Source organism: Python bivittatus, unplaced genomic scaffold (assembly GCF_059951505.1).
Source record: "Python bivittatus isolate LINGU-HERP-01145 unplaced genomic scaffold, Pbiv_v1 ctg000410_np1212, whole genome shotgun sequence".
In the NCBI taxonomy this organism is placed as follows: domain Eukaryota; kingdom Metazoa; phylum Chordata; class Lepidosauria; order Squamata; family Pythonidae; genus Python; species Python bivittatus.
This window is the reverse complement of record NW_028277067.1, coordinates 14,841,630-14,859,363: the sequence shown is the minus strand read 5'-3', so window position 1 is coordinate 14,859,363 and position 17,734 is coordinate 14,841,630. Positions and strand designations below refer to the sequence as shown.

The 17,734-nt window shown below is 41.8% G+C and overlaps 1 protein-coding gene across 1 annotated transcript in view; it reads right to left on the bottom strand.

Annotated features, from left to right (window-relative positions):
- MYBPC2 (myosin binding protein C2) overlaps positions 1-17,734 on the bottom strand; it is a 36,707-nt gene that overhangs the window by 3,910 nt on the left and 15,063 nt on the right. Inside the window, exons 17-28 of the mRNA XM_088143288.1 lie at positions 17,379-17,521; positions 14,566-14,725; positions 14,377-14,481; positions 12,913-13,101; positions 11,990-12,124; positions 11,090-11,257; positions 10,167-10,255; positions 7,918-8,113; positions 5,147-5,286; positions 3,443-3,602; positions 1,978-2,114; positions 76-262 (exon numbers count right to left, since the gene is read on the bottom strand). Coding sequence (XP_087999414.1) covers positions 76-262; positions 1,978-2,114; positions 3,443-3,602; positions 5,147-5,286; positions 7,918-8,113; positions 10,167-10,255; positions 11,090-11,257; positions 11,990-12,124; positions 12,913-13,101; positions 14,377-14,481; positions 14,566-14,725; positions 17,379-17,521 — 1,809 coding nt within the window. The remainder of the gene's footprint in view (positions 1-75; positions 263-1,977; positions 2,115-3,442; positions 3,603-5,146; positions 5,287-7,917; positions 8,114-10,166; positions 10,256-11,089; positions 11,258-11,989; positions 12,125-12,912; positions 13,102-14,376; positions 14,482-14,565; positions 14,726-17,378; positions 17,522-17,734) is intronic.

The window sequence follows — 17,734 nt, the reverse complement described above, 5'->3', positions numbered from 1 at the left end:
AGCAGCTGCTGTTTTGCATTTTTGATAAGTGTCATCAATACATTTCAACCCATGTCTTTTTCACCCCCAAATCACCTTTGACTTCCAGCCTGCACTCCACTATGGCCTCGCCCAATTCATTGATGGCCTTGCAGGAGTAGACAGCACTGTCAAAAGAACTTGGTTTACGGATATTGAGAGTCAACACTCCTTGGTTGTTTTTCTGCAGAAATTTGGGATCCCCACTGAGGTCCATTTTGTTCTTCATCCAGATTACCTTGGGCTGGGAATGCACATAAGTGGGATAAAATAGAAAAGCATCCAGATCAAATATCTTGACCACCACACTCTATTCTAATCCAGGACCATACATTGTATTACCAAACTTTAGAATTCGAGAACAAGCTATTTCAATTAAAAGGTTGTGCAAAAACCAGGTAAAAGGTTTTGATAAGTTATTTGTGCATTCCAGCAAAATTCTCAAAGCTGCATTCTAGCTGTCCCTCCAGTACTCCAAATGCAGAACCATTCATATTACAATTTAACTAGGAGACATTGCATCCCATTGAAAGAAGAAAGAATGTATATAGAATTTTAAGGAATTTATTGCCACAATTAGACGGCTTTAAAATCAGATTGGACAAACTCACAAAGACAAGTCTACAGATACCCATTAAATATAACCACTATGTTCAGAGGTAGTATATTGCATTTACAAAGAATGAATTTCCTGAAGCCATCGTGTGTAGCCTTCCTGGGAGCACTTGGCTGGTCAGTGTGAGAAGAATACTTAAGAGTATAGGCCTTTGATCTAATCCAGCAGGGCTCCTGTTATATATTTATGACTAAATTATCACAAAAACTCTTTCTACATCCAGCTGTTCCTCCCTACCTCTCTTTATCCTTCTTTCTTTCCTTTTCTCCATTAATTCTTTACCCTTTTTCTCAGGCATCTACAGCCAACTTGCCAAGTGTAAACATAAGATGGGAATTACACATTAGCTCAGCAAATATACATTCATGGCAAGCAGGAGGGACGGAAACTTAATATTTTACATTCTGTGGGTTCTCCCTTGCAAAATGGCCTGAATTTTTTTCCCCCTCATTTAGTTGGAGTCTAGCTGAGAAAAAAATTGGTTGCCAATACCCAAGGAAGAGATTTGCTGGGGAGAATTAGCAAGCATGGAAAGGATTCAAGAATCCCCATCCACCAACTCTCCCCAGATATGCTTCTCACTTTTCTTTCCCATATTAATGAATGATCCCTCTAAAATGGCCAGTCATATCAGTTGTGCAGTGGTCAAGTGATGGATTTTGAAGCCTCAGGAGCATCACTCTCACAGTGCCAAAACAGTTGGGCTGAGTCACTGTATGTGTGTGTGTGTGTGTATACACCCCCCCCAAAGCTGCTGTACATAATATAACCCAATCAGACTCAGTAACAATACATAGCATAATACTAATTATTAAAATCAACCAATGGTCATAGAGCAATGACCAGCAAAAGCTGATGTGTTAGCAGATTGGCTGTAGAGACTATTTCCCTTATAAATCTATTTATTTGCCAAATGTAGCAGCTGTGTCGCATATGTTGGCAGCCATTTAAGGGATATTTACAAAACACAGGAAAACAAATAAAAATGAATGTATATATGGGTTATTTTGTTTAATTAAACATACATTGCATTAAAAAAGAGTATCCCAATATCTTGCTTAATATTGGTTTCAGTGTCCATTGCTTATATATTAGAACAGCTCTTGCTTTCAATACTGATGATAAAGTCTTGAATCAGATGTAAGGTTACTTTCTCATTATTTATAATTCAATATCATCTTTAAAATTGTCCAATAAAGTAGAAACCATGCATTTAAAAACACCACCCCCAATTCTCCCATTATCTTTCCACCCATCTGCTCTTTCCTATTCTCTTGCATCACTCAGTTGACTCATACAGTTTCTCCCGACAACCAGATACCTCCTACTTATTTGGTACTTACTTTAGGATGTCCCCTCACCGCACAATTCAGGGCAGTGGTATATCCAGCCACTACTGTCCGGTCTACCAGTGGAGTCAAGAACATGGGGGCCATGCTGAAGTCATGTTCCTTATAGCTGTACTTTTTAGTGATCATTCCTAGAAGGATAAAGAGCCAAGATGATCATCAGTGGAACTAGGGATGGGCAAAACAAGCTGCAATCTTATACTCAAATTTCCTTTATCTGCCACTCAATTCAGTGGCATTGACTTGACTAGATGCACATAGGGATGAGCTGCTGGACATTCCTGGATCACTTTGGCTCATTTTGTTCTTTCACATAAATCTGATGCAGCCTATTTTAGCAATGACCTGTGGTTTTAAGAAAAATCGATGTGAACATTCATGTAAGCAACATCTTTAAATACATGTTAGTAAATGAATTTCCTCCTCAGGATGAATTTCTTTGCCAAGTGTGCGTTTTAATTTTCTTATGTTTCTCCTGAGCCAAGAATATTAACACGTTCTGCAACCGTCCAAGCTAGTAGAAAGAAAAATTATTATCTGCTCTGTAGGTCCAAGTTCTCAAGCATCCTCAAAAAGATCCCAGAGAGCCCTGAATTTCCAAATAAACTCTCCTTTGAGATATTATTTAGGTTCTCCCTTTCTTACACAAGCCTTCCATTTTCTCAAACTTGGTACCCTACTCCTGTGTCCTCATGCTCTTATCACTATTTGACAGCTGAGCCCATTAATAACTGATCCAACCATGGTGTAGGAAGATTCTAGCAGTGATGCTGGAATTTGCAGGCAGGTGGTTCTCTGCTGACAGGAACTTTCAGCTTGTCCCAGATCCTTGGCTCTCTCCCACCCCCTTGAGGATAAAGCATTGTGGGTGTCACTTCTTTTCAATAAGCTGCTTAAACTAAGCGAAGGGCAACTTTGCAGCTCCCTTTCACAGTGGCTAATCTGTGCTCTCTTTTTAAATCACCACAAAACAAACACAGGACGAGCTAAGGGCAGGAGGTGGGCTGCTGGCTAAATGCCGTTTTTCCATGCCCCTGTTTGTCAACTGGAGGAACCCCTGGTCAGAGACTGTACGCCGCCCAGAGTAACTTGTTTGTGAGATGGGCAGCTATATAAATTTGACAAATAAATCCATAAATGAGAATTGGTTTCTGAGAGTCTGGGGTGCAAAAATAATGGTTGTGTGGAAGTTAACTCAGTGACTCAGTTTATGAAAGAGAGCATACAGCTGCTCTTCCTGAGTTTGGGATAAACCCCAACCCCCTCTGCTTAATTTCTTTGGCCCTACTACCTTCTCACACTGAAGCAATGAGCATGAAACTGAGCAAACTCAGGGAGGCAGCGAAGGACAGGAAGGCCTGGCGTGATATGGTTCATGGGGTCACAAAGAGTCGGACACAACTTAACGACTGAACAACAACACTACCTTCTCAATCCATTTGGCTACATGCAAGCTTACCAGTTTTCTGAATGTTTGCAGTGTTTTTGGAGACCCCAGGAGTCTCACTGAGCCCACAGATATTCTCACTGTAGACCCGGAAGTAGTATTCATTGCCCATGATGAGATCAGACACTGTGCAACGGGTAAGGCGGTTGTGTTCATATACAGTGAACCATTCCTGAGGGTAAGATCAGGGACAGACAGAAAAAGGTAGGGAATAAGATAAGGTTGTGGCTAAACTTAGGAAATGTCTTATTGTTCACTGCATTTAGATACATTAAAGTATTATGATATGAAGTAAAATGCCAATTTTACACAGATTTCATACACTTGCTGCTGGTGACCTAAACCCAACTGGCAGATCTAGGTATGATGCCCAGAAAGGATGACAATACTGATATCCAGAGTCTTCAACAGCAGAAAGGACAGGATGGCCCTCAAATCCAGCAGCATTGATGAACCACATTTTGAATGAGACAATAAACTTTAGCATTTAAATGGAGGGCATAATTGCTTTCCAAGTACTCAAGTATGCACAGGACCACAAACTAATGGCATGCTGGATTAGACCAACAAAGGCTGCAATATGCAACAACAACAAGTATGTGTAAGGATCATGGAGAGGGAAAGAGGCAGGTCTCAGAAAGCTTGTAATCCACAGAATCCGAAGCTTGTCTTGATCTGACCCAACAGGCCCAATTTTTGCCCTCAAAGCAAAGTTGGCAGAATGACAAGTGTGGTTGCTGCTTCCTTGTTCATAAAAGGAAGATTGCAAGAGTGAATCTCTTTTTCCATCCATAGATTATCCCAGCAGAGAAAGTTATGGTATCATATGCCACTACTCAGACACCTTCCTAGGACCCATAAGATGGTGCCTAAAATAAATAAATGGAATGAGTTGACACCATGTCTGAAAAGGACACTCTTTCTCAAGATATCATTCTGGGCAGAAAGCAGCAATTACTCTAAATCCCAGAAGCATGTATTTTAGACCTTTTGATGCTGCTCTCACAGCAGGCTTGGAATCACTGCCTAATCTTCTAGCTGTAACTGAATTGGATTTTGACAGCGAATTATCCTGGCAAAGTGTGAACTCCTGCAGTGGTAGTAGATACTTACTTTCTCTGATAATCTCAGCAGTAAACCTGCTGCTGTCCAAGTAAGTTTAAATGAATTTTAACTGAGGATGTGCTAAGAGTCTATCTCTGTTTTACAAACATAGATGCCACTCTTTTATAATATGTTCAGGGTACTTAACAAAATAATATCATCATCAATACTATGTGTGTGTGTGTGTGAGTGAGTGAGTGATCTGGTCACCACTACTGGATAGGTCCTGTCTTCTATCCATTCACCTAATTTTAGATGGTAGGCATGCTTACAGGAGACCTTCCACTGAAGGTCTTAACGTATGAGTAGAAACATATGGACCCTGGTTTTAAGCAACAAAAAGTCTTTAAAAATCAAAAGTTGCACTTTGATCTGGGCATGGAAACAGACTGGTAGTCAATGCAGTTGACCTAGCATAGACACATTATGATTGGAACACCCAAATCCATTCCAATTACTTCTTGCAACCAACTGACTGATTGATCATGTGCCATCAAGTCGTTTTCAACTCCTAGCGACCACATAGTTACACCTTCTCAGTAAAGGCCAGAAAAAGTCCAGCATGTTGATAAGTTAGCCAGGAATCTGTAAAGGAAAAGGAGTCAACTTTACCATGGTCTTCTTGTCAGCTTTTTGGATGGAGTAGCCAGTGATCTCTGAGTTCCCATCATCCTTGGGAGGCTCCCATTCTACTAAGGCATTGAAGCCCCATACCTCCTTCACCAGAACATTGTGTGCTGGACCTGGCTTCTCTGCAGAGGAAATGGTAGGCAAAGAGACACATTATTATAGAAATAGCAAAAGCCCAAACATAAGGTTGTGTAGTACACTTAAATTCGCTAAGTGAAGAGAATAGGAATGAAAGAATTGAACGGATGGAGGCAGCAAAGGGAATCTCTTATTTTTCAAAAACATGTTTAAAAGAATATATGGTACAGATAATTTTTAAAAGTCTTGTAGTATTTTACATTTTTAATTGTGTGTTAGACTATATTAGCCATATTATATTTTAGATTTGTTGGTTATTTGAGGTTTGTTGGCTATTCATCCATACGTATTGCTTATACAGGAGGATCTCTGTATATCAGTTGTAGATGAAGCCATCCCCTCCTATCTGTCTGTCTGTTTTCCTTCTTTTTCTGCCCCCTCCCCCCTTCTTCTTCACCAAGTGGCTGCCAGGAAGGTCTGAAGTGATTGCTTGCAGGGCTTCAAAATTAGGCTGAGAGAGGCCACTCCTGCTCTGTAATGCCTGCACTGTCTGCTAGGCTGTGCCAGCTAACAGTTTAAGAAGTTAAAATAATATTCAAACTAGATGCAGAAAAATGCTATTTCTTCCTGGTGTACAAAGGCATGGGAAAGAGGCAGCCTGTTCCAGCTGGCAGGGATGGAGAGCCACCACCAGGACAGCACCATCTCACATCTGCTCCTTGTCCAAAGACGCACACCAAGAAATCTGTTGGGAGGCGCTAAATTTCACTTCAAACCTTCTGCAAGGCAAAGAGGGATTTAGATGGTGGGTGTGAGGGGTGGGTGAAGGAGGGAGTTTTTTGGACTGTACTGGGAGGGGTGACATCTGGCTTAACCCATCAAGAATGCTTAAATATAGAGTGACGGAATATGATCTCACCCTCTTGCATGGGGGAAGGGAAGGAGCTGGTAAGGGAAGGTGACAGACGGAGGGAAGTATTCAGCAAAGGAGAGAACATCCAGAGGGTAGTAAGTAGGTGCCCTGAAGAGATGTGATATGCCTCCAAATGAGACGAAGAAAACCCGGAAGGTCAAAGGGAGGTGGACCACTCTGCACCTCTTACTTGTTCCCACATGCTTACTGAGTAAGGTTGTGTAATGTTTTCTGTCTCTTGCAGGCCTGGGAGCAGCAAGCATCTGGGTTTCCCACAGAGGCGAGGAAACTAATGGAGTGGGCATGGATTAAGTCTTATTAGCAGTTTAGCAGCTGCAGTGAGAAGAAAGGAAAAGGGAGGGAAGGGGAAGAGAGGCTTCTTCCTTCCTTGGTTGCCAAATCCTTCCTGACTCTCCAGTCCTTTGGCTGGTAGAACCCTGCAACAGGCTCTAAATGAATGTTCCCAACAGCGGTTCTCTTTGCACTACAGTTATCCAACCCTCTATGAACTGTGTGTCCAAGAGCAACCACAGCAATAGGAAGGACCATGTAACCCCTTGCAGAGTCTCCACTTTGCACACAGATGGTCTCAGCTTCCATCCTTGGCATTTCCTGTTAAAAGATTAAGTAGCAGGTAATGGGAAAGACATCTATCTGCCTGAGATCTTGGAGAGCTCCTGTCGGTCAGAATGGACAACCCTAGGCCAAAATAGAAGGCAGGTTCATATGTCCCACGTCTGCACAAATCCTCCCCATGCTTCAGAGAGAAATATATATGTTAGAAAGTAGAGAGATAATTTTACCTGCAAGGGGGCAGGTGGTTTCTGTGAGACTGGATCAAAGTTCAGATTACAAGATAGCCAGAAGAAAGTTGGAACTCTAAGTTTAGCTTCTTTCTAGCTAATGTCTTTAAAAAGCTATTAGAGGAGCTTACACTGGCTAGTGCTGCTTGTGGATTTTATTAAGGCAGTCTATTTATCATCTTCCCCACAATTCATCCAGCTCACCAGCATCCTTTTTTTTTTTTTTGGGTCCCCAGAATTTGTTAAGTCAAAAATATTGGCCATTTTTTCCCCATTGCTGTAGGCCCTTGAAGGGAATTCAAGAGCAATAGAGATCTAAGGCAGATGCTTAAGGCACCTGCTTCACCCCTTAATATTCCTGGGACCCCTCCCCAAATGAGCCCTGGCAACTCCCTTTCAGAAAGCTGCTCCCAGTATGCTATGCACAGCTGGGTGTGGACCTCAAGCCGGGGGAAGTTGCATACATCTGTTGTTCTCATAGCACTCAATGCAATGCAGGTATTAATTATATAGTGAGAGAACAGAGACAGGAGTGGTTTAGACAGTGATAGGAAGGCTACATAGAGAGGTATTAAGTATGTGAAGAATAATACTGGATTTTGGAGGGGGCTGGATGTGAGAAATGATTAGCATTAGAGAAATTAAAGACAAAACTTTGCACAAAAGCTTTTGGGGAAACAGCAGCTTGTTGTATACTTCTACTGAAACTATGACTGACATTAACCCTTACATGTATTTGAGATGAATCTCTATTTCTGCAGAAGGGAACATCTCACTAATTCTAAACCAAACATTAAACTTCCTTCCTTCCTTCCTTCCTTCCTTCCTTCCTTCCTTCCTTCCTTCCTTCCTTCCTTCCTTCCTTCCTTCCTTCCTTCCTTCCTTCCTTCCTTCCTTCCTTCCTTCCTTCCTTCCTGTTAGTTTGCTGTCATGTCTATGAAAAGCAGGGTGGTCCTTACCTACAACCCGGATCTTGATGTCAGCACTGTCCTCCATGCCTTCAATCTGAACTGAGAGTTTATAGAGGCCTGAATGATATCGCTCAGCTTTGCGGATGAAGAGGATGGTGTCAAAATCAGAAATGCGGATGTTGATCTCCTTGGCATCAAGAGGTTGCCCATCCTTTGACCAGGTGACCTTAGGACGAGGCTTACCCTGGAGTTGAAAAAATGCTTAGCATTAGCACTGGGACCTTCTGCTTAGTGGTGCCCCTTTCACTTTCCAAAGTAATGTCACTGCCCCGCAGAAAAGGTAAATGAGAGCTTGCTAGGGTGGAGCCAGTGCCCAAACTGGATGAGGTTTGCATTGCAACTTGGCATAGTTCTTTCTCCTTTGCTACATTATTTATTCCCTATTTTTTCACAGGTACACTCCCAAATTCCAAAGGTGCAACCTGAAGATTAGAGGACTGTTAGAGCCACATTAATTAGGATGAAGGCTGTATGTTCCACACTGCAGTAACTAGATAATATTTAATCATTGTGGAGATTGTGTATTAATGGACCAGAGAGGCTGCCTGATATTTTCTAAAGGGGAGCTAATGGTTGAGAGCTCTTTAAAGGTGTCTCAAAAGTTAGCAAATTCCCCTGCCACACCCACAGATATTATTAAAGGGAGGGGCTGATGAAAACTTGACATCTTTTTGAGGGAGGGAAAGGGAAGGGAGAAGAGAACTAACAATTAGAAAATACTTCTAGAAGTTCTACCCAGGCTTTTGACTGTTGCTGTTATTCAGCATTTCATACTCAACTTCCTCCAAGAAAGTGATGACGACAGAAGGCCTCTCTGCAAATCTCTCACAGAGGCTCAGGCATCCAAACAGTTGGCTTGGCTTTGCTGATCAGTAGAAGCTGAGAGTAGGAGGTAGTTTAGGAATATTTCCCCATAGGAAAAGGGAGGGGCAGTGCTGAGTTGGCAGAGATGGAGTCTAAAAAAAGGAACTAGGGAAAGAACATTAATGGGGGAGATATAATGGCTAGCAACTGAAGATGGAGCTAGACAGGGTGGGCTGTTGAAGCTTGCTGATTTTTAGAAAAGAGCAAAGTTGGTGTGTTATCCTGAGATGGATTTAACAGTCATGATGTATGTCAGGCTGGTTGGCCCAAGAGGAGCCTTGAACAGCGGCATCTGCAGGAATGGTCAAGACCTGCACGATTGTGGGCACAAGGCTCCCATACAAGACCAGATCCTTTAATACAATACCAACATACGTATTTATTTATTTATTTTATTTATTTAATCACATTTATAGAGCCGCCCATCTCACATAGTGACTCTGGGCCGCATATGTAGTAATAATCAAGAGTATATAAAACACCATTAAAACAACCAATCTAAATTAAAATAACAAGATCAAAACAAAGAAAAAAGCTAAATGGTGGGAAAGCATACAGAGAATGCATGCCATGAACAGTCATGCAACCATCAAACAGGCTCCACTCTACCACAGGATCCCCAAACTAATTGACAAAACCATGTTTTAAGGGTCTTCCAGAAGGCCAGAAGGGTTGGGGCCAATCTCACCTTGGGGGCAATGATGTTGCCCTGGGCAGGGGCTATGGCAGGAACATATAAAAGGAGCAGGAATTGCACTGTGATGTCATGCCCACCATCTTGCAGATTGACACACACACACACACACACACACACACCCTGGACGCTGCTGAACCTGAAGTATGCTGAAGGAAGGCAAGGGACAGGGAGGAGACCATGTTCTACCAGCCAATACTGTATATATTGTGGCCAATCTGAGAGAGGAAGCATGAAGGCCAAGACATTTAGCCTTTTCTTAACTCTAAATAGAAGTAGTTAGAGCCTTTAGCAATAAAGCAGTGTGGGTATTTACTACACCAACATTATAGACTGCATAATATGCCTTTAGTCATAGAAGCTGCATAATGAAGCTGCAGTTGAGGAAAAAAACTCATTTTAACAATGCATTTTAAATCTCAAGTCATGACTCCATTCCTTCCCTGCTGGCTATCAGCAGGAGAGGCCAGGCTTGGCTTTCTAAGTAGTAACCTTGATAACACTTGCTGAGCAGTGTTACTGAATCCAGAAGTAGATGCTATTTGTCTTAACAGAAGAGAAAAAAAAATATTCTCAAGAATGCTTTGCTCCATGTTTCACATCAGAGACCTCACAAAAAGCCTGCGACACTGTGAATTTGAATACTCTGAGTTTTTCTCCTTTTTAGTCACTTGCTTACCTGGAATGGGATCACCAGGTTGATTTGCTCCCCAACTTTCTTGATGAATGTCTGTCGGAGTTGGCGAGGGAGACGGATCTTGGGTTGTTCTGTATGAAGGCAAAGAAAAGATGTGGGTGGAGGAAGTTCAAAAAACATGCTGGAAGGCACTGGATGGGAAGATGGGGAAAATGGGACCTTGGGGATATGTGGTTTCATACCCAAACTATATAGATTACTAGCTCACAGCCAGAAATAGTCTGGCAACCCAGAATTCCACTCATTTGGTTAAGTAAGTAAATATTCTCGATAAGCATCATATCCAACATTCTTCCCAATTTGGCTGGGCTGCCTAAGGGAGATACGAGATGTACCTAATGTTTCTAAGAGAGCACTAGCCAGGAAATATTCTTGTAGATAATGGCTTGATATCAAGTGTGTGGGGATGGGGCAGGAAAGGAGCTAAGGAATTGTTGGGACTGCTTTTTTTGCTGTAATCGGAAGAACAGAATGAGAAAATCTGTGCCCCAATTGGCCATTCCAAAATGGAAGCAGTTAAGATGACTTGTGCCACTCAAAAACTATTAATAATTTTAAAAAATCAATCTGAGGCTAAACTAATTAGAAAAAACATGCATGCAATTAATAATTGCATGAAGCCTTTTAAAAAAATAGGAAGACTGGCTTTCAATCAAGATAGGAATGGACCTTTTAACTGCAATTTTTAGGGAAAAATGAAATCATGGGCAAGGCTCCCAGTCTGATTTAGGATCACAGTGGGGCAAACGTTTTCAGGAACCTGATGTGTACTGGGCCACCCCACTCCACCCTTCATTCTCCTATTGCAGCTTAAAATCTCTTCTTATAATTCAATTGATCCAGGGGACAAGATCAAGCTACTGTGTGTTCACAATTAACGTCTCCAAACACCCAAACCGACTCACCAACAATCTCACGAATGGTGACAGGCTGTGCTAAAGTGGCTGGTTGACTCCGGCCTGCAATATTGATTGCAATGACCCGAAATAAAAGCTTCTCGCCTGTCGGAAGTCCTTTGGCAGTGAAGCCACAGCGTTCCACCAGCTCTGTGTTAGCAGGTATCCATTCATCAGCTGGGAAAGAGGGTGGAGTACAAGATTAGGGGATAAAGAGCAAGCAGGAAGTCAGAGGCCATTTTTTCTGAAGTACCTGAATGTCTCAGCCAAAGGTGTGAATGGGAGGAGGATCCCCTGGGGAATTTCTAAGCAAGACGTCATGGATATTCAGGTGGCGGCAAATAAAAGATGAGAAACACTGTACGTTCTGCTCAAATTTGGTCTGGCCCTTGATTTCCAAACGGTACTCGTGAATGCTGATACAGGGCTGGTGAAGGTTCGACCAGGTCAGACTAAGTCAGCCTTGCAAGGTAGACCAGGCAGGAAGCATGGCCAGGTGAGCTAATTCTACTTTATTGTAGTTACATTAACAGAATCTTGCAAGTCTGAGAGTGCAATTCTCCCCTGTCCCCTTTACAGCCCAAGAAACTAGGGAGGGTCCCTTCTGAGCTGCTTGCCCCGCCCACATTCCTGCTGCGGGCTAAGTTGCCTTTTATCTGACCATTCCCTTGGTTGCGTCTCTTCTTCCTGTCTCCCAAGGTCATTCCCACATACCATTACAGACGGCCTTGCCAGATATGAAAGGCAATGCCTCCCAAAGGAAGAACAACAAAGGAAGCAAATGGAGCGGTCAATCTGGCCTCCATCACTCTGAGGAACTCCTTCAATAATTGCTTAAATAAGAGAGCGGTAGAAGGGCCGTGCAGACCCTGCAATCTTAGATCTTCATTTGCTGGTAGAAAAACTCACTTCCTTCCTTGCAGTACTCAATGAGGTAGCCGTCAATGCCCCCTGCACCAATTCGGTTTGGCGCACGCCATTTCAGGGTGGCTGTTGTGTCTGTGACGTCCTCCAAGGTGAGATGAAGGGGCTCGCTGGTGGGGGCTGAAGCAGAATTGAATGGGCAGGGAACTTAGTAGAATAATAACAGTATAGATATAAATAGATACACACACACATACACGCAAACACATTATCATTCCTACAGTTAGGAAACCATTCTAAAGTCCATTCTTTCTCTGATTTTGTCCTTTTTTTCCTAGCGTCATCCTTTTCTTTGTGTATATTAGTCTGCAAATGGTTTTAAAAAGCAAAAAAGGAAATACCTATGATTATTCATGCACGTCTCTTAACCTACGCATTTTAACCAATTTTCCCTAATGACTGCATATTTTGCAATCGATGCTGTAACGCGAGCAATTTTATATAGAAATGCCCATAACATATTCGTTCTGTGAGCATTTTTTAAATCCTGTGCTTTGATGCTTCATTTCCATGAGTGTAAATGTTTTCCTTTAACGGGCTTGCAATTCTGCATCTTTCCTAATCACTGAACAACACTGCTGAATTCAGAGAAATACAAATAATAACAGCAATGCAATGTGGGTATATGTTGTTGGGAAATGATCACGGTTTAGGTTTGCATGAAAATGTGATCTGGATTCATCCCTCCCATATCCAGAATCATCAACTCCAGTAGAAATCTAATGTCATTGACCTGAAATCCTCAACCGGTCTCAGTGATCCTCCTACAGCTCTTTTGCTTCTTTGGCTGCTAAATAGTGGTGCGTGAGGGAAAGGACAACTCCACCTTTTCTACCCACACCAGTGCCTCATCAGCTCACGCCCTGCCTCTCGCCAGCACTTCATCACAAGCCAGCCCTCGTGCTCACCGATAGGCATGAAAGGTTTGGTATTCTGGCTGGGCTGAGAGATTCCAATGGCGTTGACGGCAAAGACCCGCATCTCATAGAGCACCCCTTCAATCATCTTGGTGGACTCATAAGTCAGCTCAGTAAATACTTCAAAATTCAGTTTCATCCAGCGCAGGCTACCTTTCTTCTTGCGCTCCATCAGGTACCCTGGCATGCAAAGGAGGGGAAAAAATGAAAGAAAAAAATGAAGATATTTCTATAATCAGCATTATCCAATCAATAGATATCAAGTATATATAGCACTAATCAACAAGGGGTAGCCATATCAAAACCAGAGCAGAGTTGTACTACTACGGGTTGAATTTATTATAGCCTAAAATTCTAACCAGTGATTTATACTGTGTTGACCCTATAGTAGTTCTCAATATTAATTCTTAGTTTAGCGTTTAATAGTGATTTTTAGAATGTTAAAAGGATATACAATGCATTCAGTTATTTACAACTAATTATGTGGTCCTAGAAAATTGTAAACTCAGAAATATTTCTGAAAAATAAAAAACAAAATCCCAAGTAGTATCCACAAAAACAAGAAATTCTCTGAGTTTTCTCCCGCTCACAGGGCAGACGTATGTGCAAAAAGGACTTTCCAACATGGTATTTTTGGATGTGTTAGTCTACCACGTCCATCCTGGCCAGCTTCTTATCGAGCAGTGGAGCTGTTAAATTGACTAGGATTACAGTAGATGGCAATGCTATTTAATTTGAGTCCCAAGGAAACGGAACAACTAGAATATTTAAGAGCTTTAAAAGAAAAATGGCTTTCAGAGAAGAACAAAGAAATTCTTGCAACTGTGGTACCTTTTTATCATGGGAAGAGATAGATTTGCAATGTATTTTTCCATGTTACGTCCCATTCAGAGGCATTAAGCCAGGGGATCTCGAACTGTGAGTTGAGATCTCCCGGGAGTTGCAAGCAATTCTTTTCTTAAGCCTAATCAAGCTTGTGCAGAAAAGAACAGGATACCTGCTAAAACTCACTCCGGGTTGAGTGAGTCCACAACAGGCATTTCTGGTACCACAAAATTTGAGAAGCCCAATAATAACATGTAAAAATTAAATGTAAATAATTGTAAATTTAAATAAATTAATGTATATTTAATAAATTACTAGAAGAATGTATATCAAAACTGATTGGCATATTTATTTCTTGCCCAACATTAACCCAATGAAATCATTCGTTTTGTTCAGGGGAGGCATCTCATCAATTCATTTATCTTTTTAGGGGATCAGAACACCACAAAGTTTGAGAAGCTCCATGTTAGGCAATGCTGTAATCTCCCTTTAAGACTGAGGGAGAGTCAGGCTATAGGATGGGGTTATCTCATGCACTTGTCCTTGCTCCATGGCTGAGGAACAAGCTGTTCCCTAACTTTAGGTTTCCATTTGTCTGAACAGCCACCAACATTAACGTGAAGCACTCACCAGTAATGGGCATACCACCATCATACGTGGGTGGTTCCCACACCAAAATGGCCCAGTCCTCTCCCACAGAAGTGACGTGCACAGCTTCAGGAGGATCAGGAACATCTGCCAAAGACAGGGAGCAAGAACGTTATAGGCATGCTGGGTAGAAGGAAGGACCCCCGCTGTCCCACTGACCTACTAACTCACCCACAACTTTGATGTTGAGAAAGGCAACGTCCTCGCCCAACGGATTAGTCACCTTGATAGTGTAATTTCCTTCATCAGAGCGCTCAGCACTTTCTATCACAAAACTGCTCAGCTCTTTCCGCTCTTCTATACGGACCCGGCCATCTTTCTCTGAAAAAATCTGAGGGATGACGGAGGAAAGGCAGAAACGGTCAAGGGGATCTAGACCTTTGCAAACTGGAGGGGAAAAGTACATGCAAAGAAGCCATGATTTCCAGGAGCAGTGGAATGCTCAGCATTTTGAAGGATGGGCTGCTGCCCTAAAAACCGAAACAAATCTCACCGCTTCTCACAATAAGGCAAGTAGCTTCTACAGTGTGTACACTTGACAAAAGACTTGGACCTGGAGCCTTACAAACTCACTGGCTTAACACAATACGCTTGCTTAGGCTGAAATAGGGTTGGGTCCCTATTCAGCGTGTTGTGTGAATCAGGTCATCAAGTCAAGCTTTAAAGTATTTATTTGTTTCAGCATAGAATGTTATGCAAACCCAGTGATTTTGTTTGCTTAACTCAGATTTGGTGCATTGCATAAACCCAACAAATGAGTTGCATATACTGTAAGCCATCTTGCAATCAATATGAAAAGTTACTGGTGACTTGCTCCACTAATTTCACTGAGAAGAAAGTTCAGTTGATGTTGCCCTTGGTGCTTAAGCACATGGAGTCCTGCAGGGTTATCCTTCTGCTTTTGACTGACTGACTGCAGCCGTATCAGGGATGTTCACAGAGGCATGGGTGGTGTCAAAAAGCACAAGACAGCAAGTGTGGCAGTGCTGTTGAAGCCCTGCCCCCCTTTTTACATGTGTTTTACATGTGTTACATCTTAACTTCTTTCACATCCCATCCAGACACCCCTGAATCCCATAAACCAGGCATACATAATCCATGGCTCCAAGGCCATATGTGGTCCCAACCAGAACTAAAATTTGCCGCCAAATTGAAATTGTGATAGAGAGGAAAAAGTTTTAGATTTATTGGTTGTAATAATAATAATAATATGGCTGGTGTGGGTCTTCCGGGCTGTGTGGCTGTGTTCTTGAAGTTTTGTTTCCTAACGTTTCGCCAGCACCTGTGACCGGCATCTTCAGAGGGCAGGAGCACAGACAGGAGCAGTTCTCTCTGTGCCCAGGGTGATGTGGCCCTTTTGTGGGTATTTGTAGAGATCTGAGGGGGGGAAGGGGGGGATTCGGGGTGTGTGTGGGGGGGTTGGGTTACTGAGTGGCTGCTTGTTTTGGTGTCAGCATCCGTGTGTATCTTCCTGGGGATTAGGCAGGGTTTTTTCTTCTATTGAATTGTTAACGAGGGGCTGCTGGGGGTGATTAGCAAGTTCATTGTGTGAACTGTTCACATGTCCTGGTGGTTGAGCTGAGTTCGTTGACCTTTTGCAGGCTGTATTTTTCAGGATTGGTATAATAATAATAATACTTTATTAAATTTGTATGCTGCTTAACTCTCCACAACTCTGGGTGGCTCACAACAATCAAACAAGAAATTACAATCAAATCAATAAAACATAAAAAAGTAAAGATAAAAGATGGCAAGCATAATGAAGTGAAGGGTCTCCCTCTCCCTCACCAAGATAGATAGATAGATAGATAGATAGATAGATAGATAGATAGATAGATAGATAGATAGATAGATTTATATGTATTTTGGTTTATTTATTAATAGAGAAATAAATAATAAAAATAATACCTGCATTTAATTATTTTAAGTAAAAATATTGTACTTTTTTTTTTTTTTTGCCTTGGACCCAGCTATTTGGCATATATATGACTGAGCTGTATAAGTTTTAAAAATATAACCCCTTTCTTGATGAATCCTAACAAGCTGTGATGTTGAAAAACGGCCCGTAAAATAAACTTGAAACAGAACATCACTGATATGGTTACGTTTTTAGAATACATATACCAGGGACTGTAAGAAAAAGGAAACTTTTATAACAACTAACAGCTTAAAAAAAAACTTTATGGAAGAATCAGCTGAATACTAATTATTATAATTAATTCAGTCTGAGCTAGGAAATGGTGATTCTTACAGAAAGGATGCTGACATCTGAAGTATTATTTTACAGACATTTTAATTGCACTTACAGTATTTTAGGAAAATGTAGCTCTTTTAGTGTTGAGCAAGCTTGACTTACTAGGGAGGTTTTAAGTAATAAAAGTAATAAAATCACTTAAATAATAGTAAGTAATGTCTCTGTAGTCCTTTTCGATTTAATTAGGACTGCGAAAAGCACTGTAATGAGGTACTTTGTAACACATGGGAACATGAAGAGAAACTCTCTCTCTGAATCATTACAGCAATAGCATCATTTGCCAAGGGTTGCATGACTGGTGCCCAAGCCACTTCCAGCTGTCTTCAAACTGTACGCACAGACAGCCAGGAGCAACTCCCAGAGCAACCTCAGAAGCTTGTTTCGTGATTGCAAGGGAGGGGTAGGGTTTGTGCTCCACAATTGTGAATCCCCCCATTTAAACGCTTTGCAAAGCCCTATTAATATAGGTTTAATTTGGTGCAACGTCATTTTCTATTATGAAATTATGGCTGAAGAGCTGGGATGGGCCAAGTGTGGCCCACCTTTAGCATTTCAAGTTGCTAAACATGATGCTAGTACTGGACATCCTACTTCCAACACCACCCCCAAAGTCTGGAAGAGGTTAATTGTGAGAAAGAGCCAGTGATGCAAATTAGTTCGCATTCATGAGCTTCTCTGCTTTTGAAACTGAAACCCTGATGTGTTCCATTCTGACCCAATGAATACCTACTTCATTACCCTTCATCCAAGTTGCCGTTGGTGCTGGTTCTCCAGTGATGTTCACGTCCAGGCGTAGTTTGTTCCCAGCAACAACCACAATTGTGTTTTCATTTGTTTTCCCTGATCCACAATCTAAGTGGATCTTGGGGGGTTCTGGAAAAACCAGAAATGACAGTGAAACGATTTTCCCTCCACACTAGTCATGCATTAGCTGGTATTTCCAGGAATGACATATTTCCCCAAAGCTACTAACAGCTCCCAAGAGAGTGAACAAGGGCTTGCTTTGATCCACAGAGATTAGCTGATTTGAGTTCCCTTCTTTATTTTTATTTTTTTATTGGAGCCTTTTGTTGGGGACTGTAGCGT